The 18,818-nt window shown below is 43.6% G+C and overlaps 1 protein-coding gene across 1 annotated transcript in view; it reads right to left on the bottom strand.

The window, feature by feature from the left end:
- The window catches only part of RRN3 (RNA polymerase I transcription factor RRN3), a 26,237-nt gene extending 15,060 nt beyond the window's left edge, over positions 1-11,177 (bottom strand). Inside the window, exons 1-9 of the mRNA XM_032793422.2 lie at positions 11,000-11,177; positions 10,596-10,696; positions 8,876-8,932; positions 7,347-7,436; positions 7,108-7,237; positions 6,558-6,617; positions 5,365-5,428; positions 2,844-2,913; positions 1,507-1,605 (exon numbers count right to left, since the gene is read on the bottom strand). Of these exons, the coding sequence (XP_032649313.1) occupies positions 1,507-1,605; positions 2,844-2,913; positions 5,365-5,428; positions 6,558-6,617; positions 7,108-7,237; positions 7,347-7,436; positions 8,876-8,932; positions 10,596-10,688 (663 nt within the window). The 5' untranslated portion in view covers positions 10,689-10,696; positions 11,000-11,177. The remainder of the gene's footprint in view (positions 1-1,506; positions 1,606-2,843; positions 2,914-5,364; positions 5,429-6,557; positions 6,618-7,107; positions 7,238-7,346; positions 7,437-8,875; positions 8,933-10,595; positions 10,697-10,999) is intronic.
- Positions 11,178-18,818: the final 7,641 nt, after the last annotated feature.

Below are 18,818 nucleotides of genomic sequence, written 5' to 3' on the forward strand. Positions count from 1 at the left end.
ATCCTTCAACAGAGCATGTTATGGTATTATTAAGTGACACGAACAAATAAGGGGGGATAAGAGAATATAGAACGAGAGAATATATTTCATATTTGTTGGCCAGAGAGGAGACACAGAGTATACTTAGCCAATCCATGGAACACCCACATCTCAAATACCTGAGTACAGCCGTTTTCACTCACTCAAAAAGATATAGTTGCACTAGAAAAAGTTCAAAGAGGCAACTAAATGCATTAGGGGTTTGGAAAGGGTCCCACAGAGGACCAGATTAAAGAGCTTAAAGGACTGCTCAGCTGGAAAAGAGAAGACTAAGGGGAGTATGAATAGAGGTCATATAAAATCATGAGTAAATGTGGAGGAAAGTGGAATAAGGAAAAGTTATTTACTTATTCCCATAATACAAGAAGTAGGGGTCACCAAATGAAATTAATAGGCAGCAAGTTTAAAACAAATACAAGGAAGTTCTTCTTCATGCAGCGCACAGTCAACTTGTGGAACTCCTTACCTGAGGAGGTTGTGAAGGCTAGGACTATGAGCGTTTAAAAGAGAACTGGATAAATTCATGGCGGTTAAGTCCATAAATGGCTAGTAGCCGGGATGGGTAAGGAATGGTGTCCCTAGCCTCTGTTTGTCAGAGGATGGAGATGAATGGCAGGATAGAGATCACTTGATCATTGCCTGTTAGGTTCACTCCCTCTGGGGCACCTGGCATTGCCCACTGTCAGTAGACAGGATACTGGGCTAGATGAACCTTTGGTCTGACCCGGTATGGCCATTCTTATGTTCTTAAATTCTGTGCTTGCAAGAGGGACCTTAACAGGTCAAGTATCAGGTCATGTGGCCTACAATTATTACTGACACTGCACTGATGTGAAAGTTTTAGGGTCCATTTCTTAATAATGGTCTCCAAATCTCTGGCCAAACAGGAGTTGGGAATATTAAGGAGGGAGCAGACACATGCTTCGCAGGGTGTGCTCACTAACAACCTGACAGACTGATTTACATTGATGTGCTCCAAAATGGAGACCCATGAAGTCCTCATCACTCAAAATGTTTTGATGGGTGAACACCTATACTAAAGCAACACAGACAGATGTTCAACACATGAAGAGCAGAATATTATAAAGATGTATCCTTGGGCCCAGATTCGAATCTCCAATATGTGGATGTAACACAGCACATAATTCAAAAAAGCCTCTGGTGATATGTGCCACGGACTCAGTCCTGTAATACAAATCTTATTTTGGCATATTCAAGACTATGCTACAGAATTTCCACACAAAGAATAATATTGTATATCATATATGCTTCCACATCTAAGCACAACTGTACAGTTTTAGGGTGGAGCTTCAGCTCTTTAATTTTCATTTACTCGCTTTTGTAGCTTAAGACTGTGAACCCTATTTGAGTATAATTTCTGTTGAGGTTTAATATTAAAACAATCATGTCATTGCTGGCACTTAAGAGACAGCAAGTTTCTTAAAAGATAGTTTGTACCATACTTACATCTATCTTTAATAGCTTTTCAACAATAAGTTCCAGAATTTCAAGCCTCAGTGTCGGAAGATACACAGTAATTCGCAACAGGTTATGAACATAACATTCCTGTAATACAACATTACCATAAATATGGATTTTCCCTTGAATTCAAAGTGACAGAGTCATTTCTTTTAAGGATTTTAGAAACTAGAAGAAGCAGTATAGCTACAAAATTGCTGAACCACAAATTACCTCTTATCTAAAGATTTGAAACTGATGTGAATGTTGAACAGTTTACATTTTCTGTCCGAACTTCCAAAGAGTTGCTAAAAATAAGTTAATATATAATCCAAACAATGTGCTTAAACAAGAGGATGAGGGCATCAGCAACTTTTGTCAATCTCTTTCATAACTATTTTTTCAAGTAAATCTAAATAGTACACGTGCAACAGTGAAATCTGCCACGCTCCAGTCCCAGTTCCCCCATCCCACCTTTTCCACCAGACTCCTTCTAATCTACTCCACCACAACCCCTAAGGTTCAGCTCATATCTGCTCTACATTTGAATCCTTTTCCGCACTGCCTGGACCTATCAGGGGTCATTGAAAGCTCAGGAGAGATAGGCTCCCTGCTCTCAGTTCATGGACCACAGCAGCCCAGATCTGGAATTGCAGAAAAAGTACTACTCAGCTGGCTCACAGAATCTTTGGGGAGTTCAGCTGCTAAAATCTAATAAGTCTCTTCTGAGCATGTACAAACCACTCATTTTTCAAAGTTCGTAACTTGGATAAATTTGGGGAAATTTTTACAGGGATAGCAAAAAGCAGAGCCCTGACAAAAAGCTCTGCCCACCCCCACCCCCATCAATTCATAGTCAAGATCTTGCTCCAAAGAATGGGGGTGATAGAGGTTTTCAAAGAACCAGGAGTTTTTAACACGGGCAAAACAACTTATTTTTCCCTAGCCTCATTCTCAGAAACAGCTGAACTGTTCTGACTGAAATTTAAAAAAAAAAAGAAAAATAGCCTAAGGCAGGCACCCAGAAAGAAAATTTCAGTTCTCATGGTTAAAGTTTTCCAAAGTTAAAAGCAACTGAAAACAAGATCTTATAATGGGAAGTATTGGGAAACCTTAATAATTGACAGTACTACTGGATCCTCTTCTCAGTGGGTATGTAGCAATGAAGCAACTACAGAAAAAGTATAGTTTTTGTTAAAATTACTCAACAATATTAAAATTACATTATTCAATATGGTGAGCACTAAAGCACCTGTATTAGACTATGCAATGTATCAAATGCCAAACTATGGTATTTTCTACTACTTATACATTTTAACAAGATAAGACAGTCTGCCTGCTCTTACCAGAGTTCTTTCTGATTTATTAATGAAAGGAAAGTTTTCCACAAGTATCGGCATGAGAAATTGTGGTGTTCTGTAATAAAGAAAATACAGGAAGCTTTACCCAAACCAGAAAAACGGGGAGTGCACGTATTGAATCTTTCTACAAGTGAAGTTTAGAACAAGCATTTTTCAAGACAGTTTTATTTGCACAGCTATAGAATAACAATTTGTACAACATGTTTCTATAGGACATTAATGTATTATATAAAACTTTCCACAAAAAAATAGGTTAATTTTTTATAAAATCTAAAGTTCCCTCACCATTATCTTGGGAGGGGCAAGAATGGAGGGGGGAGGAAAAAGCTAGAAAGCACACTCTTCCATTACTTGATTCCACAGAAGCTTCTCCAACATTAACATTAAGCTATCAGAATCCATTATTTGGTGGGGGGAGAGGATGGAGCGCAGCATGGTCTCCTATCTACCCAGCGGATTTCCATATGGAAATCCACACTGAAGTTAGTGCAACTGAGGTAAGCATTCATATTCCTCCCACAACAAAGGGTTTTCAGTGTACAGCTAGAGGAATCAACAGCAACATGGCTTCTGCTATGCTAGTAAGCAATGATTCCAAGTGGCGGTGGGTCGAGGACCAGAGTTTCACATAAACTACCATTACATACAACTGCAATCGTCTCCCTACTAAGCGAAGTAAAATCAATTCTTTGCAGTCAGTTGCAATGATATTTTTGAGCACTCTTCCCACATTAGGGGAACATTTAGCCCTTTATACTTATTGACATATTCTTTCAAGCTACATTATGTCGGCTTTACTGTGCTGATTTAGATTCTAGTTAATTTTGAGGACACAGAAGCCTATGTGCTGAACCTGGATTATGGCGTACACCGATGAACCCATGTGCCTATGCAGAGCCACTGAAGTGAATGGGACTGCATGAAGATGAAGAGGTCACGTGCAACACACTGCAGGATAGGGACCCTGATTTGTACCTGAAGTAAGTAGAGCTAAACCGGGATTCTGATAATAAGGATCTTACCAGATCATAGTAAAGAATTGCTACACCAAAAAGAAAAGTCGAAGGTTGACTGCACAGTAAGCCTTCAATGTGTTCGGAACAATTCACATCACTAGCAACTTTTGAATTGCTCCTTGGAATTTATTTTTCTTTGTACTGCAATTTTTACTCTCCAGTTTTGATACTGAATACTTTTGCTAAACATACAAAAAGTATTACTATGCGTTATACAATTTCATGGTAAAGTTCTGCTATAAGCTTGTTTGACCTAACTGGATCCAAGTTTTTAAACTAGAGATGTCACATAGTTCACAATTTCTGTAGGCTGAGGGCACAGCATACCCCAGGAGCTCCTTGCATTCTTCTGTTCTCTCCCACAAGCTCCCAGTGTGCCACCCTCTCATGCCCCTCTATTTCAGGAGCTCCCTGCAACTCCCCCTACCCCGTGCCTAATGCCAGGCTCTGTGTCCCCCATTCCTTCCTCCACAAGCCAGAGGCTCTGTGTGCCACCCCATGTACCTCTCCCCCATTTCATTGTCCCCCATTCTTTCCCCCTTGGCAGGAACGATGTGTCCTCAATCCTCTTCTTCTCCCCAAACCATAGACTCTGTGTGCCCCACATTCTCCCCTCCACCACATACCAGGGGAACTCTGTGTGCCCCCATTCTCCCTTGCCCCCTCATGGCAGGGTCTTCGTTCTCCCCATTCCCTCTGGGACCCCACTTTCCCCTCTCCATTTCCACTCCCCCAACTACCAAATCCTGCTTCCACGCCTGCCTACCCATATAGTTCCCACACCAGGCCCTTGCTTCTCTAATTACCATCACTTCCCACCCCCAAATTTCCTGCTGTCCTCTTCACCCACCTCCTTGAGCCTGTTTTCCCCCACACCAGTTCCCCACACCACCACACTCCTTGGGGTCTCTGCTCCCACACCACCATCAGTCCTGTCTGAGTCCCTGATTCCTTACACTTCCTGCTTCCCCCAGTACTTCTACACCATCCCTCTAGTCTCTGCTGCTTTCCCCCCACCCCTACTCTTGCCCTTTCCCTCTCTGAGTCCCCATTTCTCCCATCATTCCTCCGCTCTCCCCCTACAAACCCTCCCTGTAAGGCTCTTTTATCTCTTTTAAGAATCCAGACTACAGACAATCACCCTATGCAGAAAGTTGAGCTACTGCCTCTGATATGTTTAGGCGGCAGAGAGATTCCTCTGCCTGCAGCACCAGGCAGTCTGGGGGCCGTGATATTTTTCTTATTCAGGCTTTTCTATTGTTCTGATTTGCATCAAAATCAATAAGGTTGTGGCCATTGATGCCTAGAATTGTCCCTGAAATTGATCAGATGCAGCATTCTAACACTACTATGTTACAGACAAGCAAATACCATAAAGTTGCGAGTTAAACCTCGCTTTGCTCAATCAATTAGTTTAAATTCGCCCATTGGTGAAACAAAGCTTTGTATTAGGTAAAAGGATATACAAAACTGTGGAATGATATACTTACGAAGGAACATATTTTGCTATAGTTTGCAGTGCTCTATGACATGTGTTAAAATTTCCAGAAAGACCTATAAAAACAAAAAATGTGTTGTTATAAAGAATTATTTCCCTTATCAAGTTACATGCAAGGGGCTATTCTAGGAGATAGCATAAATACATTCTGCTAGCCACTCGTGCTTTATAGATCACCAGGGAAACTACATTTACCCAAGTTGGCTTTTGAAGTCTCCTTACCTCCAGAGTTACTGTCCACATGTAAAATACGGTGAATACTGAACCACGATCAACCCTAAATAACCACCACCAAAGCAAGATTTTATTACAACCCCTACATCACTGATCTCCCTAGAGAACAGAGTCTGACTATATGCTAAGGACGGCTCACATTTCAACCACAGTGTTGCACATTTCCACTTTTTTTTTTTTTTTTTTTAAACTCGCTATGGGCTGAAACTAATTAAAGTATATAGAAAGATAATCATGGATTGCTACAGGAATTATACAGGCCTTAAAGGATCAGATTACATTTTTTTTTATTTTTTTTAAGATGTGTAATATTGGGAAGAAAAAGCTCACAGAAGGCTCACCTCACTCCTATAAGAAACCAGAGCTGTAGTTACACAGCCATCAGCAGAATTTATGCAGGAGAGGCATTTTAGACAGAGTCCACTATTGTTCATAAGTGAGTGTGAGAAGGAAAGGAAATCCGTATCTTACAAACATTTATGTTTGCTGCAGAAATTCAATCAGATAAAAGCAAGAACCTAGCAAAGGTTTTTAAGTGCCCCTCAACCATGACTTGGTTATATTTTGTTTACCTAAACCAAAGGAAAATAAACATAAATACTCAAGTTAACTTGTTTTTATAACAATCATGGTTCTAAGCCTTTAAAATACATTTCTATTTCCTATGCATTCATCTCAATACCACAACTACTGTATTAGTGGCAATGGATTAGAAAGGCCAGATTATCATGCAGATGATTTCAATGGGAGGTGTGTGCATTCAAGTGCAGGAGGTGCTAACACTTGGTATTTTTCTACAAGATGTCTCATTTTCCTACACAGGTTTTCAATAGTACACATCACCATTAAAGCTGAAGTGAAAAAAGTCTGCAAAAAGACACAATATACAATATACATTTTTGCTAAAAGAATTAATAAAGCATACCTAAACCATGCTGCATTAATACTCACTTTCCTCATCATCATCAGAATCTGAAATATACACATCCTCCTCCCTTATGGTTACTCGAGCTGACAGGAAATAGGATAATTATTACATAACCACATAAAATTTAAAGATGACAGTCTCAATGGCACAGATCAAAGTATCATTAGAAGAAAGATCTCATCTGAACTACAGCCCCAAATTTTCTACATTACACCAAAAACATAGAATGATCACAGGGCTTTTTCCATTCTGGGAGCTGGGAAGATTATCCACATGGCATCATAGTACTAGCTTCATTTTAGTTGTGTTTTTTCATGAAAATTAGCATAAATTGTAGTCTAAGTTATTATAGGAAGAAGAGTTTTTATTATCGATTTAAAATGAGTTTTCTAAAAATCCAGGTAAATTAAAGACTTTACAGTTAACATTATTCTCTATGCATTTCAGTTGTCCAAATAAATGCACAATAATCAACATACATAAGTGACAATTACAGTAAAGCATTCTAATTTGCATACACGTTAACCTAATATTTGGATAATGAATAAAAGATGACCCAAAAAAACCACTTACGGGGTACAAAATGTGAAGCAATCATGCGCAGACATGATCTAAGGTACACAGTCTGTGCTGACACTAGATTACCAAGAAAACCCAAATATTCTTCCACCACATCTTGACTTCTGCTCAACCATGGCAGCTTCTGTATTATTGCAAATAGCATGCTGTTAGAAACAATTATGTGAAATACAAGGACACTTTAAGAATTCAGCTACTGATCTCCAGATGTAATATCTGGATACTATACCTACCAACAAAATGCTGACTAGCTGCTCAAAGTCTTTGGTCAAATATGCAACAGAAGCCCGAAATTCCTGCAGCCAATTAATGATTTGGGCATCCTTAAAATAAATCAGACAAGATAAATATAACAAATTCAATAATATGACCTTTCAAGCCAATTTCAAAATCTTTAAAACCCCAATCAAACATGACAATTATAAACAAAGTGGCTATTTCCTCGTCTACATGTCATGAATTTCTAGAATTTCCATTAGTGTGAGGTAGACAGGATCACTGGGAGAACAGACACTTTAGTTGGAATCTACTTCTATTTCAGGAATGAATACAGTGGCACAGTAAATGATCACACTATTCTCACATCTAAAGATGTGGGTTTAAATTTGAACCTCAGTAAGCAAGTTTCATGGTTTTATCCAAACTTGCATTTGTCCATATCGTTGAACCACATACAATGTAAAAACAGAATCAAAATAGAATACTGGGTGCCTGCCTATCCCCCTCAGAATCCATTTAAGAGGATGATACTCTGCATGCAGATTTTACCACTCCGGCAGGCAAGGGACCATCTGCTTCCCTACACGCACTCTTCTCTTGTCCCTGTACAGTGCTTTCTGCAGTGCTGAAGAGGGCAAGTGTATGAGGGGCTAGTGGAGATTATGGGCACCCCAAGGGAAGCATATTGTCTCTCCATCAACCCTAAGGGAGTCTGTCCCAGAGTCAATATAACCTCATGCTATGTTAACTCCTAAACAGAGCTCCCTTTGTGCTGAGGGAACAACCTTTTAAGCAGTGGACAGGGAACTCCAATGGACCTGGGGAGAACAGCCTTGGACTCTGGAGCTAGTACAGAAGCAAAAGTTTTCTGCCTAGACAGCCCTGTATCACTGACAAATCTCAGAGGACCATAGATGCTGAGAGACAGAAAAAAAAAACAAAACAAAAAAAAACACTTATTTCTTCCACAGATGGTCAATGCAAACAACACCCGCTACCCTCATCTCTCCTCCCTCCGAAATACAGGCTCAATTTAGAGGAAACTGCACACTGAGATCCTTAGTCCCCCAGGTCTCAGTTAAGGGTTTGGGGGTTGTTGTTTTTTTGTTTGTTTGTTTTTTGCAGAAAGGGGCAATTAGGCCTTAGAATAGTAGAGAAGCTGTAAATTAGAATCTGAATGCAGAAAGAAGATTTTTCATGTCAGTGCTCCCTCATCATCAAATTTACCTTACAGGAATGGATTACACGTATAAATGTATTGTTATTTTTGAGATGGGAAAACACAGCAACCCAATAATACCGCATTAGGCACACTGCAACATTCATATCGCTTTGCAATATATTTTTAAAAATACTTTTGTCATCAAAAGATGACTACAAAGCAAATACAGTCAGGTTAAATAAAAAAGCACTGCCCTAAACCTGACCCAAGTTTAATCTTAACAATTAATAAACTTAATATTAAACAAATACAATTTGCCCCACAATTACATTCAGTCTCAGAGGAAAAGCCAAATCGAAATGATCTCAGACAATTTTTTACCTTTATTTCTGGATCTAACAGCTGGTGCTTTAACAACTCAAAGTCTGTAGTTTCACCCTGAGAAAACAAACACAAACTGTTTTCTGCCATATAGTACACCTAAACAATTTGACATACAAGCTTATTCTCTACACTTTATAATGATAACTATGAAAACAATTGATAAACACTAGAAATCCCGTGAAACACAGCAGTAGTGTTCATAGATTGGTTCTCAATTTTAATTAATGCTGTTTTGTAAGAAATAACTTGTTTCTGAAAAGAGATGCTTGTAAAGTCATTATTTTATAAAATGTGATCACTCTGCACCCTCAGATTAGGCTGCCTCAGGGGAGTCAAATTCTCTTCTTACTTATATTAGGGAATCGCACACTTTGTAGCTTGAATAGGCCAAGCTTATGGCACATACCAGGGGCTCCTTGTATTCATACTTTCCACCTCATAAGGACCCTGTGTGGCAATCTCTCATTCCCTGTTCTCTTAGAACTCCCTGCAACTTCCCCTGCCTCATGCCTGGGCATCTGTGACCCTCCCCATACTCCTTTCCGTCATATGCCTCAATCTCCCCCACCAAGAGTTCTGTGCACCCCTCATTCTAAGTTCCCTCTAAGATATGCGACTGCACAGCAGGCTAAAAAGGACTGCACAGGCAGGGAGAGGAGCCCCTCCCCTATCCCAGCCCAGCCCATCCCATCCGGAGCCCTCACCCCCAGCACTCTAACCCTCTGCCTCATTCCTCAGCCCCTTCCCACACTCCGAACCCCTCAGCCCTCAGCCCCCACCTCCGCCACACACCTCCAGATTGGTGCACATAACAAAATTCATTCGTACATGGACGTAAAAAATTGGAGGGAACGCTGTCCCCATTCTTTCCCCACATGTCAATGGCTTTGTGTGCCCCGTATCCGCACTTTACTCTCTATGCCAGGGGCTCTTCTGTGTATCCCCTTCCCCACATACCAGTTTTCTACAATTTCCCCCCATCCCAGGGTTTCTGTGCCTAATTCCCAATCTCCCCTTATACTAGAGTCCACAGTTTCCCCCATGCCAGGGACTCTGCCTTCCATTCCCACTTTTCCCCCTCCCCATGCTAGGGGCTCTGTGTACTTCCAGGATCCCTCCAATACCCACCCACCCAAAGTATTCTGTGTGCTCCATTTCCCCCATACCAGGAACCCCTATTCTCTCCCCATTGCCGGGGCTGCGTACAAGCCCCCATTCCACGCTCCACCATCATCATTCTTTTGTTTGGAAGATAAACCATGCTATGCTGGGAAACATTAATGGGTACCAACAACCAGCCGTTTGACAAATGCAGTGGTGCTTGAAGCTGTAGCTGTGTTAATCAGATGGCAGGAGCTCCATCTAGCCACCATTTTTCCCCCTTCAGTTTTCTGATTTTCCCAAAAATCAACAGGGTTCCAGCCATTGAGCCCTAGAACAGGTCCTGAAATTTTGGAATTTACTGGATGTGACATTCAACTCAATAGCATTTGTCTGTTACTTGATAACTTGTGAAAGGCTTTCACAAGTTTGCCCAAATACCAAAAAGAGAGAGGAGAGTTTGAAGGACCCGCCTGAAGTCAAGTGGCATGTATTGGTGCAACAGAGAACTTGACTATGCATGCTTACAACTGATACACTGGCATAAACACCCGAATATTCTGAAAATACTGCTTCTCTGCAGAGAGTTACTGAAGGAAAACAAGGGTCTAGTCACCTTTTGGTATTTCAGCAAGACATCTGTCAACGTCCCACCAAACCTGACAGTCTTCCTTGGCGGGGAACTGATGAATTCATCTCCTCCCAACATGGTAGCGTCTGCGCAGTGAGACGAAAGATTAACACAGCATGAAAACACACCTGTTAGCCAACTGGGCTTCGACATTTCATTTATTCCCTCCCGCCTGTCAGAAATGTGCACTTTGAAGTCCGACGCGGCGCATCATCTTTACCCTAGCCTGGTCTGTAAAAAGAGCCAGAGGCGCCAGGCAGAGAACTCCTCACAGACGTTCCTAAGGCGTGAAGCGGTTACAAGGCCCCGCTGCTCTTCAGACAGACAGATGCCAACCTGCGGGCAGGGAAGGGAACAGGGGAAGAAACGCCCCCTCCCCAGCTGCTCACCTCCGCCAGCCGGCCCTCGCCGGGCAGGGCCCGTCAGACTCCGCAGCGCTCCCCGCCGGGGGGGGGGGTCCCAATTAGCCGTTGAGCTGGTACCACGCGCCTCCCTCTCCTCGCGCTGCCGGCCCAGCCACTTCCATGATGCTGCCTTGGGACAGGAAAGGAGCGGGTGACCTCCCCGGAAGTGAAAACGACGCCTCCCCACCCATAGAGAGGTTCGCACGGCGGCAAGAACAGAGCGCGGCGTGACAGCTGCTCTAGCGCTGCTCTCGCTGCCCCTGGAGGACTGGCGCGAGGAGAGCGTGGAGAGAGGGGCGTGGCCGCCCACTCGGAAGGCGGAGAGATGCTTAGCGGACCGGTGTCAGTCCTGGCTTGGGCCAAGCTCAGCCTGAAGGGGTTTGAGTCTCTGTCCCGGACCGGGCACGAGGCCTCCGGCTATAGGCCAGACGTGCCTGCGCTCCAAGGAAAGGCGCTTAGTGTGAACTGGGGTCTCTGCAGTGGTGGGCAGCGCCGAGCACCAGAGACCGGAACAGCTGTCTCCATCCCGCGGGGTGAGGGCTGTAGCTCGGCTCAAGAGGCTCCTCCACCTCGGCTTCTGGGGTGGTAGTGGCAACTTCACCCAGCCCAGGGGGATCTGGGGGTCCCGGCTTTCCCTGCCGCTGGGGGCCCAGTCTGGGGAGTGGGGTGGTCTCAGGGCTCCTCCGGCTTTCTGGGCTCCAGTTCTCCCCTTCTTGCGTTGAATCCTGCTAATAACAGTCGTTGCAGGCTCAGCATCCCCTGGGCTGCCGGTGCCCCCTCCCGCTAGCTAGGGTCCCTATTGGATCCTAGGCGGTGCTTCATCTGCGGTGTCCGGTAATGGGACCTCAGCATAGGAGGTGATGGAGCCGATGCGACGACACATATAGCAACCCTCCTGTTTTGCAGTTTCCACCACGCAATATGACCATCTGAGCTACTGCTCAGGAGTTGCTACCGCCTGGTCCATGGGATTGCGAATCAGGAGGAATGGGGTTTTTGGTCAAAAACACTCATGATTTTCGTCTTCCTGGCTAATGTGACATATTGATCTATTGCAGGAATCGGCAACCTTTCAGAAATGGTGTGCCGAGTTTTCATTTATTCACTCTAATTTAAGGTTTCACGTGCCAGTTATACATTTTAACTTTTTTAGAAGGTCTCTTTCTATGTCTATAATATATAACTAAACTATTGTTGTATGTAAAGTAAATAAGGTTTTTAAAATGTTTAAGAAGCTTAATTTAAAATTAAATTAAAATGCAGAGCCCCCTGGACTGGTGGCCAGGACCCGGGCAGTGTGAGTGCCACTGAAAATCAGCTTGCATGCCGCCTTCGTGCCATAGGTTGCCTTCCCCTGGTCTTTTGGATGATTGAGGTGCGCTGTTTCACTTTGTGTGTGAATACATGAAAAGGGAGGTAAAGGTGAGCATGCTCAGTACACCCGAAGTCGGGAATTGGGAGCAGGAGCTTTTTGTGACATTACACCTGTGCCTGCCTTTTCCCCTCTGACCCAGACTGCCCCTCTCCCCCTGGTCAGCACTTGGCCCCCCACAGCTGCAGGGGCAATGGAAATCCCAGCACTGGTCCCGAATCCCCAATTCATAGGGCTTGCTGCAGAGGCACCCGTGGTCCATGCTCAAATGGGGCACTAACTGGCGGGGAGTAGACGGGTTATGTATGGTAGGTCATGGGGGCCAGAGGTGTTTAAATTCTGGACAGTAATAAATAAATAGGGACTGTATGTCCCTCTCAAACAGAGACAAGTAGTTAGGGTGACCAGACATCCCATTTTTAAAGGGACAGTCCCATATTTCAGCCCTCTTGCAGGTGGCCCAACGTTTTCTTAAAAACAGGCAAATCATCCTGTATTTTCAGTCTCCCCCGCCCCATCAGTACTGGTGGGTCCTGCTGCTGGCCATATCGCTGCTCATCCGCCCCACCAGCAGTGAGTGGGGGCGGAGGGTGCAGAGGCCAACAATGGGGGTAGGTGTGCAAGGCTGGTGGCAGAGCAAAGCTGCAGCATGTGGGGCCGGCTGCTCCCCCTGCTGGTCCATCAGCAGTGCCCCTGCTGCATATCAGCTCTCAGTCAGCAGGGGCGCCGCCCTTGTCCCCTTTCCAGCCACCTGGCTGTGCCTGTGCAACATGAGCTGTGGTGGCTGGTGAGTGTGGGCAGGTGCCAGAAAGTGGCCAGTTACATGTTGCCCTGCTACCCACCCATCAGCCCTTTATGTGCTCCTCCTCTCCCAGTCCTGTTCTTGCTTTGCCCCTTCACCCCACCTCTAGCCCCATTGTTCCTCCATATCTCCTCCACCCCCGGCAGAGCATGTCCCACCCCCAGCGCTGTGTGGAGCACCAGTCCTGATCAGAGCTCTCAGCTCACCAACAGCCTGGCTGGCAGGCTCTTTCCTTCCCCAACTGCCTCTGGCTGGGCCGGTGCTCCAGGAAAGCCCAAGACCCTCCAGCCTGGGGTGCTGGTCAGGAGGAGCCAAGCCCTGCATGTGCCAAAGCGCCACATGGTGCTGGCACAGGGAAGCCTCTCCACCTCTCAGCTAAGCTCTGGAGTCGCGTGGCGGGGGGAGACACAGGGGAGTGATTTCAATCCTGTTCATGCCCCAACCAGGCAGGAGCTTAGCACCCTCTTCACACACCCCTCCCCAGCCCTGGGTCCTGCCCCCAGGTAGTGCAGGGCTGCTCCATCCCTTAGGCACTCTCATCTGCTGAGACACCTCTCTGGCCAGGTTTGCTGAAGCCCCTGCAGTCAGGTTCCCTGGGCCCTGGTGCAGAATGCATCCTTAGGGCTTAAACCCTTCCTGCCCTTGCTGTAGCCTGGGGGATACGAGGTGGTGGGTTCTGTCTGTGGCCAGCAGCAGCCTGGAAGTGTTAACTGCCTTTCAAGACTGTGCGGGCAGGAAGGGACAAGCTGCTTTGGAGGGGATGGTGGGGGCCCAGGCAGGGGAAGAGATGAGCTCTGCTAAAATGCAGGTCATGTCATCCCTCCCTCCCCCCTGAGGCTGGAAGCAGCTCCCATCCCTTCCCTCCCACACAGTGCTGAAAGGCTGCTGCTGGACACCTTCTGGTGTGAACCATGGCAGAAATGGGGGTGGGAGGGGATTTGATCCTGTGTACCCCATCACATGTTGCTGTGGGAAGATGCGGCACCAAGTACAGGACAGGAGAGATGTGTCCGACCTGGGGGCCCAATCAGGCATGGGGGCCAGCGAGTGCTGGGCAGAGAGGGTTGGTCAGTTGGTCACCCCCCTATGTGAGAGACATGTACAGGAGTCTGTGTGTGTGTCACCTCTCCCCATGTGAACCCTAAAGACTTAAAAATAAGAAGGTAAATAAAAAGAATCCAACTAGCAGTATTTCTTTTTAACAGGGGCTCAGCCAACTTGATGTTAATTTGAATGTTTGTACTGTATAGTTCTGATTGATTGCTGCTGAACTCGCTTGAATGAGTAATTTTGCCAGATGTCCCATATTCAGCATAGGGAAATACGGTCACCCTACAGGTAGTGCTTCTACCATGTATATACTGTGAGAAAACACAGTGGGGCCCCTTTTGCAGAAATTTCACGCAGTTCACTGAGACATGGAAAGGGAGCAAAATGGATAAGAGAAGGGGTGGGTTGCAGTAATTAAAATCAGATACAGTATGAAAGAGGAATGGTTTTGCTTGGGGATAGACACAGATGTCTCTGGCTTGGAATTCTTTGTAGAAAAGCTACTGTCTGTTCATGATCAAGAACATATCCCCTTTGCCTGTCTTCCATAAAAGTAAAATTGATTTAGCACTGTTTTACCTTGTGCTAGGGAGGGAGAGGACTCCTCAAGAGATGAGAGGGGGCCAACTACTTGACACAGCAGAACATTATTAGTCAATATTCTTTTTATGGAGGACAATCACAAGGAAAGGTGTTCTTGTTTTAAACTAAAGTTATAGTTGTATGTAAAGTGTTAAAATGTGTAAACTAGATAATGAAATAACTTACATAAAAATAAATCGAGCGGCAGCGGCACACTTTTAGATGGAGGAGTGGAGGGAGCAAGAGGAGGAGGAGAACTGGGTCAGAGGGGTAGGCACCTGAGGTAGAGGGAGCAAATAGGGAAGAGACTGAAGGGCACACAGATTGGGTGTGGATGGAGGTTAGATTTACTGCTTGGTTCTGCCATTGATCTCTCTGGGCCTCCGTTTTCCTACCTGTAAAATGAGGATAATGATAGGTTTTAGCATTTATAAAAGTGGGAACATAAATATTTAATAGGTTATAGTTGAAAAAATGTTGCTGAACAAGACTTTTGAGACAACTTCAATGTTAACACTGTTTGAACTTCTGATTTGGAAAATGGAATGCCAGATTTTATTAAAAACTTCATTTTCAAATATATTCATTAATTTTTATGATGTTGATCTGAAATTAGCTAATAACACTCACTGTTTCAAAACTGTGCATAGTCTTTTGTGGACGATAAGACCACGTCTGTCTGCATCCCCCAAAAAAGGATGGAACTTAGGATGATCTTGTGATCAATTGCACTGTAAACTCATGTAATCAACAGTGTAATTGTAATAGCAGCAGGTAGACTCCACAGATTATTGGAGCTCCATAAATACATCAGGATTTTTATATAATCTTGATAGCTAGCTATTACAAAAATCTCTTATTTGATCTATAGTGTGACTAGCAATCTCTGCAAGCTATGCAGAGGAAAAAAAGAACTGCTTTGTGACTATACTGTTTGCTAAAAGTATTGTATAGTTATGGAAACCATTTGAATTCTGTATAAATATGGTTTGTGATAGCACTGTTACTTCAATTCCCACTGAAGTCAATGGAGAAATTGAGGGCACCCAATATAAATGGAGTATGATCTGATGTGTGGGAGTTTTCTAAAAAAGGAATTTTTTATATTTGTTAGTATAATGAGGACAACCTTATGTAGTTCAGGCCCATTTTTGAGGCCTGTGTATTTTGCCTCACTTAAGTCAGACCAGGCTAGATTCACAAAGCGGCAGCTAAACTGGGGGTTTGTGAATATCAGTGCTGCTTGATCCTAGGATTTAGGTGCCTAAAGTCGCAGTTAAGTGTCTAAGTTCCATTTACTATAGAGGAAGTCTGAATGCAAAAACTTAAGCACCAAGTAAGTTTAGAACCCTATAGAGTTCAGAAGCCTAACTCCCTTGGCAAATGTAGCCCATTCATACTAGGATCAGAACTATTCTGGCTGCAACAGTCTTTAAAGACTGGATATCCACCCATGACAACACTTTCCTATTTCTACACACTTTCATGTGACACTGACCTTTTTTGCCTAAAAAGTTTTGTGATACCTCCAGAACATCATCAGAGAGCAGTGGTATTAGCCCCAAGTCTCTGGAACACTTTATATATGTCTTCCTCCCTCCTTCTCTGACTGTCTCTAAACCCTAGACTCCTAGAGAATAACAGAACTGACAGACTTACTCCAGGAATCAGCTCCTGTGTTTCCAGACAGGGAGCTCCACTCTGACAGATCCCAGGAAATTCCTCAAGACTATATGAGGCAGTGATTGTGTAAGAATATGAGGTGTGGCTGGCTATAGAGAGCAAAGGTCATCCATCTTGGATTGTGAGGTGTGGGCTCTGGACTGTAGATACTGATAAGGGAATTGCAGACAGCAGTTGCTGTCTACCATGTGTTCTACCATGTTTAAATAAAAATAACACAATTATTAAGTATAAGCCCTTGGATTACTGAGAGCAACAATGCATGATACCAGTAGTGGACAGATTTGAGAACAATCTGGAAGAATTTTCACAGTAATTCCAGACCCCTGAATTGTACATACACTACTGGTAAGGATGGATGGCCAGATCATCACTAGAATTCAGGGAAGGCTGCATGAATTTGAAGCACTTTCACAACAGAGGTGGTTGTATGTGGAGGAAGAGACAATGAGTGGTGCTGTTAATAAAGTGGTCTTACTAACTTGGTGCAGGAGTCATAGATACTTTTAATAACTTCCAGCTCTCACCCATGGACCCATGGAGCAGACTGATTTTAATGGGACCCTAGCAGAATACCTAAAAAGAATGAAATCTATGAAAGATTCCTCTTCCACATGAGTGTAAAAGGCACAAGGAAGTATTGAGGAATGTAACAGAATGGAAGCTAAAGAGACAGCCTTGAAATTGTGACACCCTCACACCCCCCCTTAAAACATTTTCTGAGTAGAGACAGGTTGGTGGTGGGCTGCAGAACAGAAGGTATGTATTTGCTCAGAGACTATAAAGTTAACTTTTTTAAAAAAGCCATACAAACACGCAAAGCATCAAATCAGGCAAAATGGCAAGTGCAGACTTTGAATATGGAGAAGAATCAAGAAACCATTTATGAGGTTATGATGCAACATAATATGAAGTATGGGCATGAGAGGAGAATAGGCAGTGAAAGACATCCAGTCCTGCCCAGCTAGCAATGCTTCACCACAGAGGACACTTTTCTTATGCCTTCAAGAGCTGAAGAGCAAAGTAAAATGAGATGGATTGCATTGAGTTAGCATTACAAGAGTGATATCAGGAACCCCTCCCAATCTCTCAAGTCCAACGAACATACGTACCAAGCTTTGTGGAGCTCCATATATGCTTGGGTTTACATGCAATGAGTTAATTTGAATATTTGCAGACCACCATAAACTGCTCTAAAAAAGTTATGTTGATTTAGTGCTGCTGAAGGCGTCAGATTTATTGCTATTTTACAGATGGGGAACTGAGATACAGAGAATACCTGATTTGCTCAAGGTCACATAGCGAGATTCCTCTGATGAATGAAGTCTGCTCTCTATCTGCAGGGCAAGCTTACCTGCAGAGAGATATCAGCTCTGCTTAGGGTAGAGGAAGGGACTTTCCATAAGGGTAAAAGGAGTAATAACCCTATTTTGGTTTTGGAGAAGACTAGGGCATCTTACCTCATTCTTCCTATCAATTTTTCCCATTCTGTCCTTTTTGAGCAAGAAGGGTTTCCATTCTATCTTGGCCACACCTCCAGTTTGTTAGTTCCAGTGTGTGGTTTAAGTGGGAGATGGGTGTGTATAAATAAAGTACAATGGTATGGAAGGGTGGTTAGCATGGAGCAGAGTGCATAGGGAGCACTGAATCTTAACTAAACACTCTGGCTGGTATTTGTGGGTGTGACAGGGTATTGTCACAGTAATGTCTGGTTATCTCTAGATACTTTCTGGTTTTGGCATAAGAATGCTGGGGGGTTTATGTTGTTGTCTTCAAACTATGTTAAAGAAGCCTATAAATGATTTTTCCCCCTCTTGTTATAAATATACATTTTTAAAAATCAAATGTTATTCACCTGTAGAGTTGTGTGTTATGCTATTAATCCACAGTGTGTTATGAAGTTTTCATGCCTAGTTCAATCCTCTTCATTACTTCTGTGGCTAAATGCTAATGCTAATGCATTTTGCCCACACTAAAGTGTACCTGTTCAGTGCAGCCTTGTTACACCACAGATCTAAACTTTTCAGATTATCCCTGAAATTTGCTTTAAGAAAACTGTGTACACACTATTGTCTGTAGGGAATTTACAATGCCACAGCTTTGTTTTAGTAATAGGAATCACATAGACATACCAAAAGCTTTCTGAATAACGAGGACAAACTATGATTTAAAAACTGTGAGAGTTTTTTCCACCATTAATTCTTAAATAATGTACCACTGTTTACAGTGAAATGTACATTGAAATATTATCCTTGGGTACATTTTCCATGAGTGGCAAACTGCCTGCAACTTCAAAGGATTTCAGAATAGCCTAG

This window comes from Chelonoidis abingdonii, chromosome 9 (genome assembly GCF_003597395.2).
Source record: "Chelonoidis abingdonii isolate Lonesome George chromosome 9, CheloAbing_2.0, whole genome shotgun sequence".
Taxonomy (NCBI): Eukaryota; Metazoa; Chordata; order Testudines; family Testudinidae; genus Chelonoidis; species Chelonoidis abingdonii.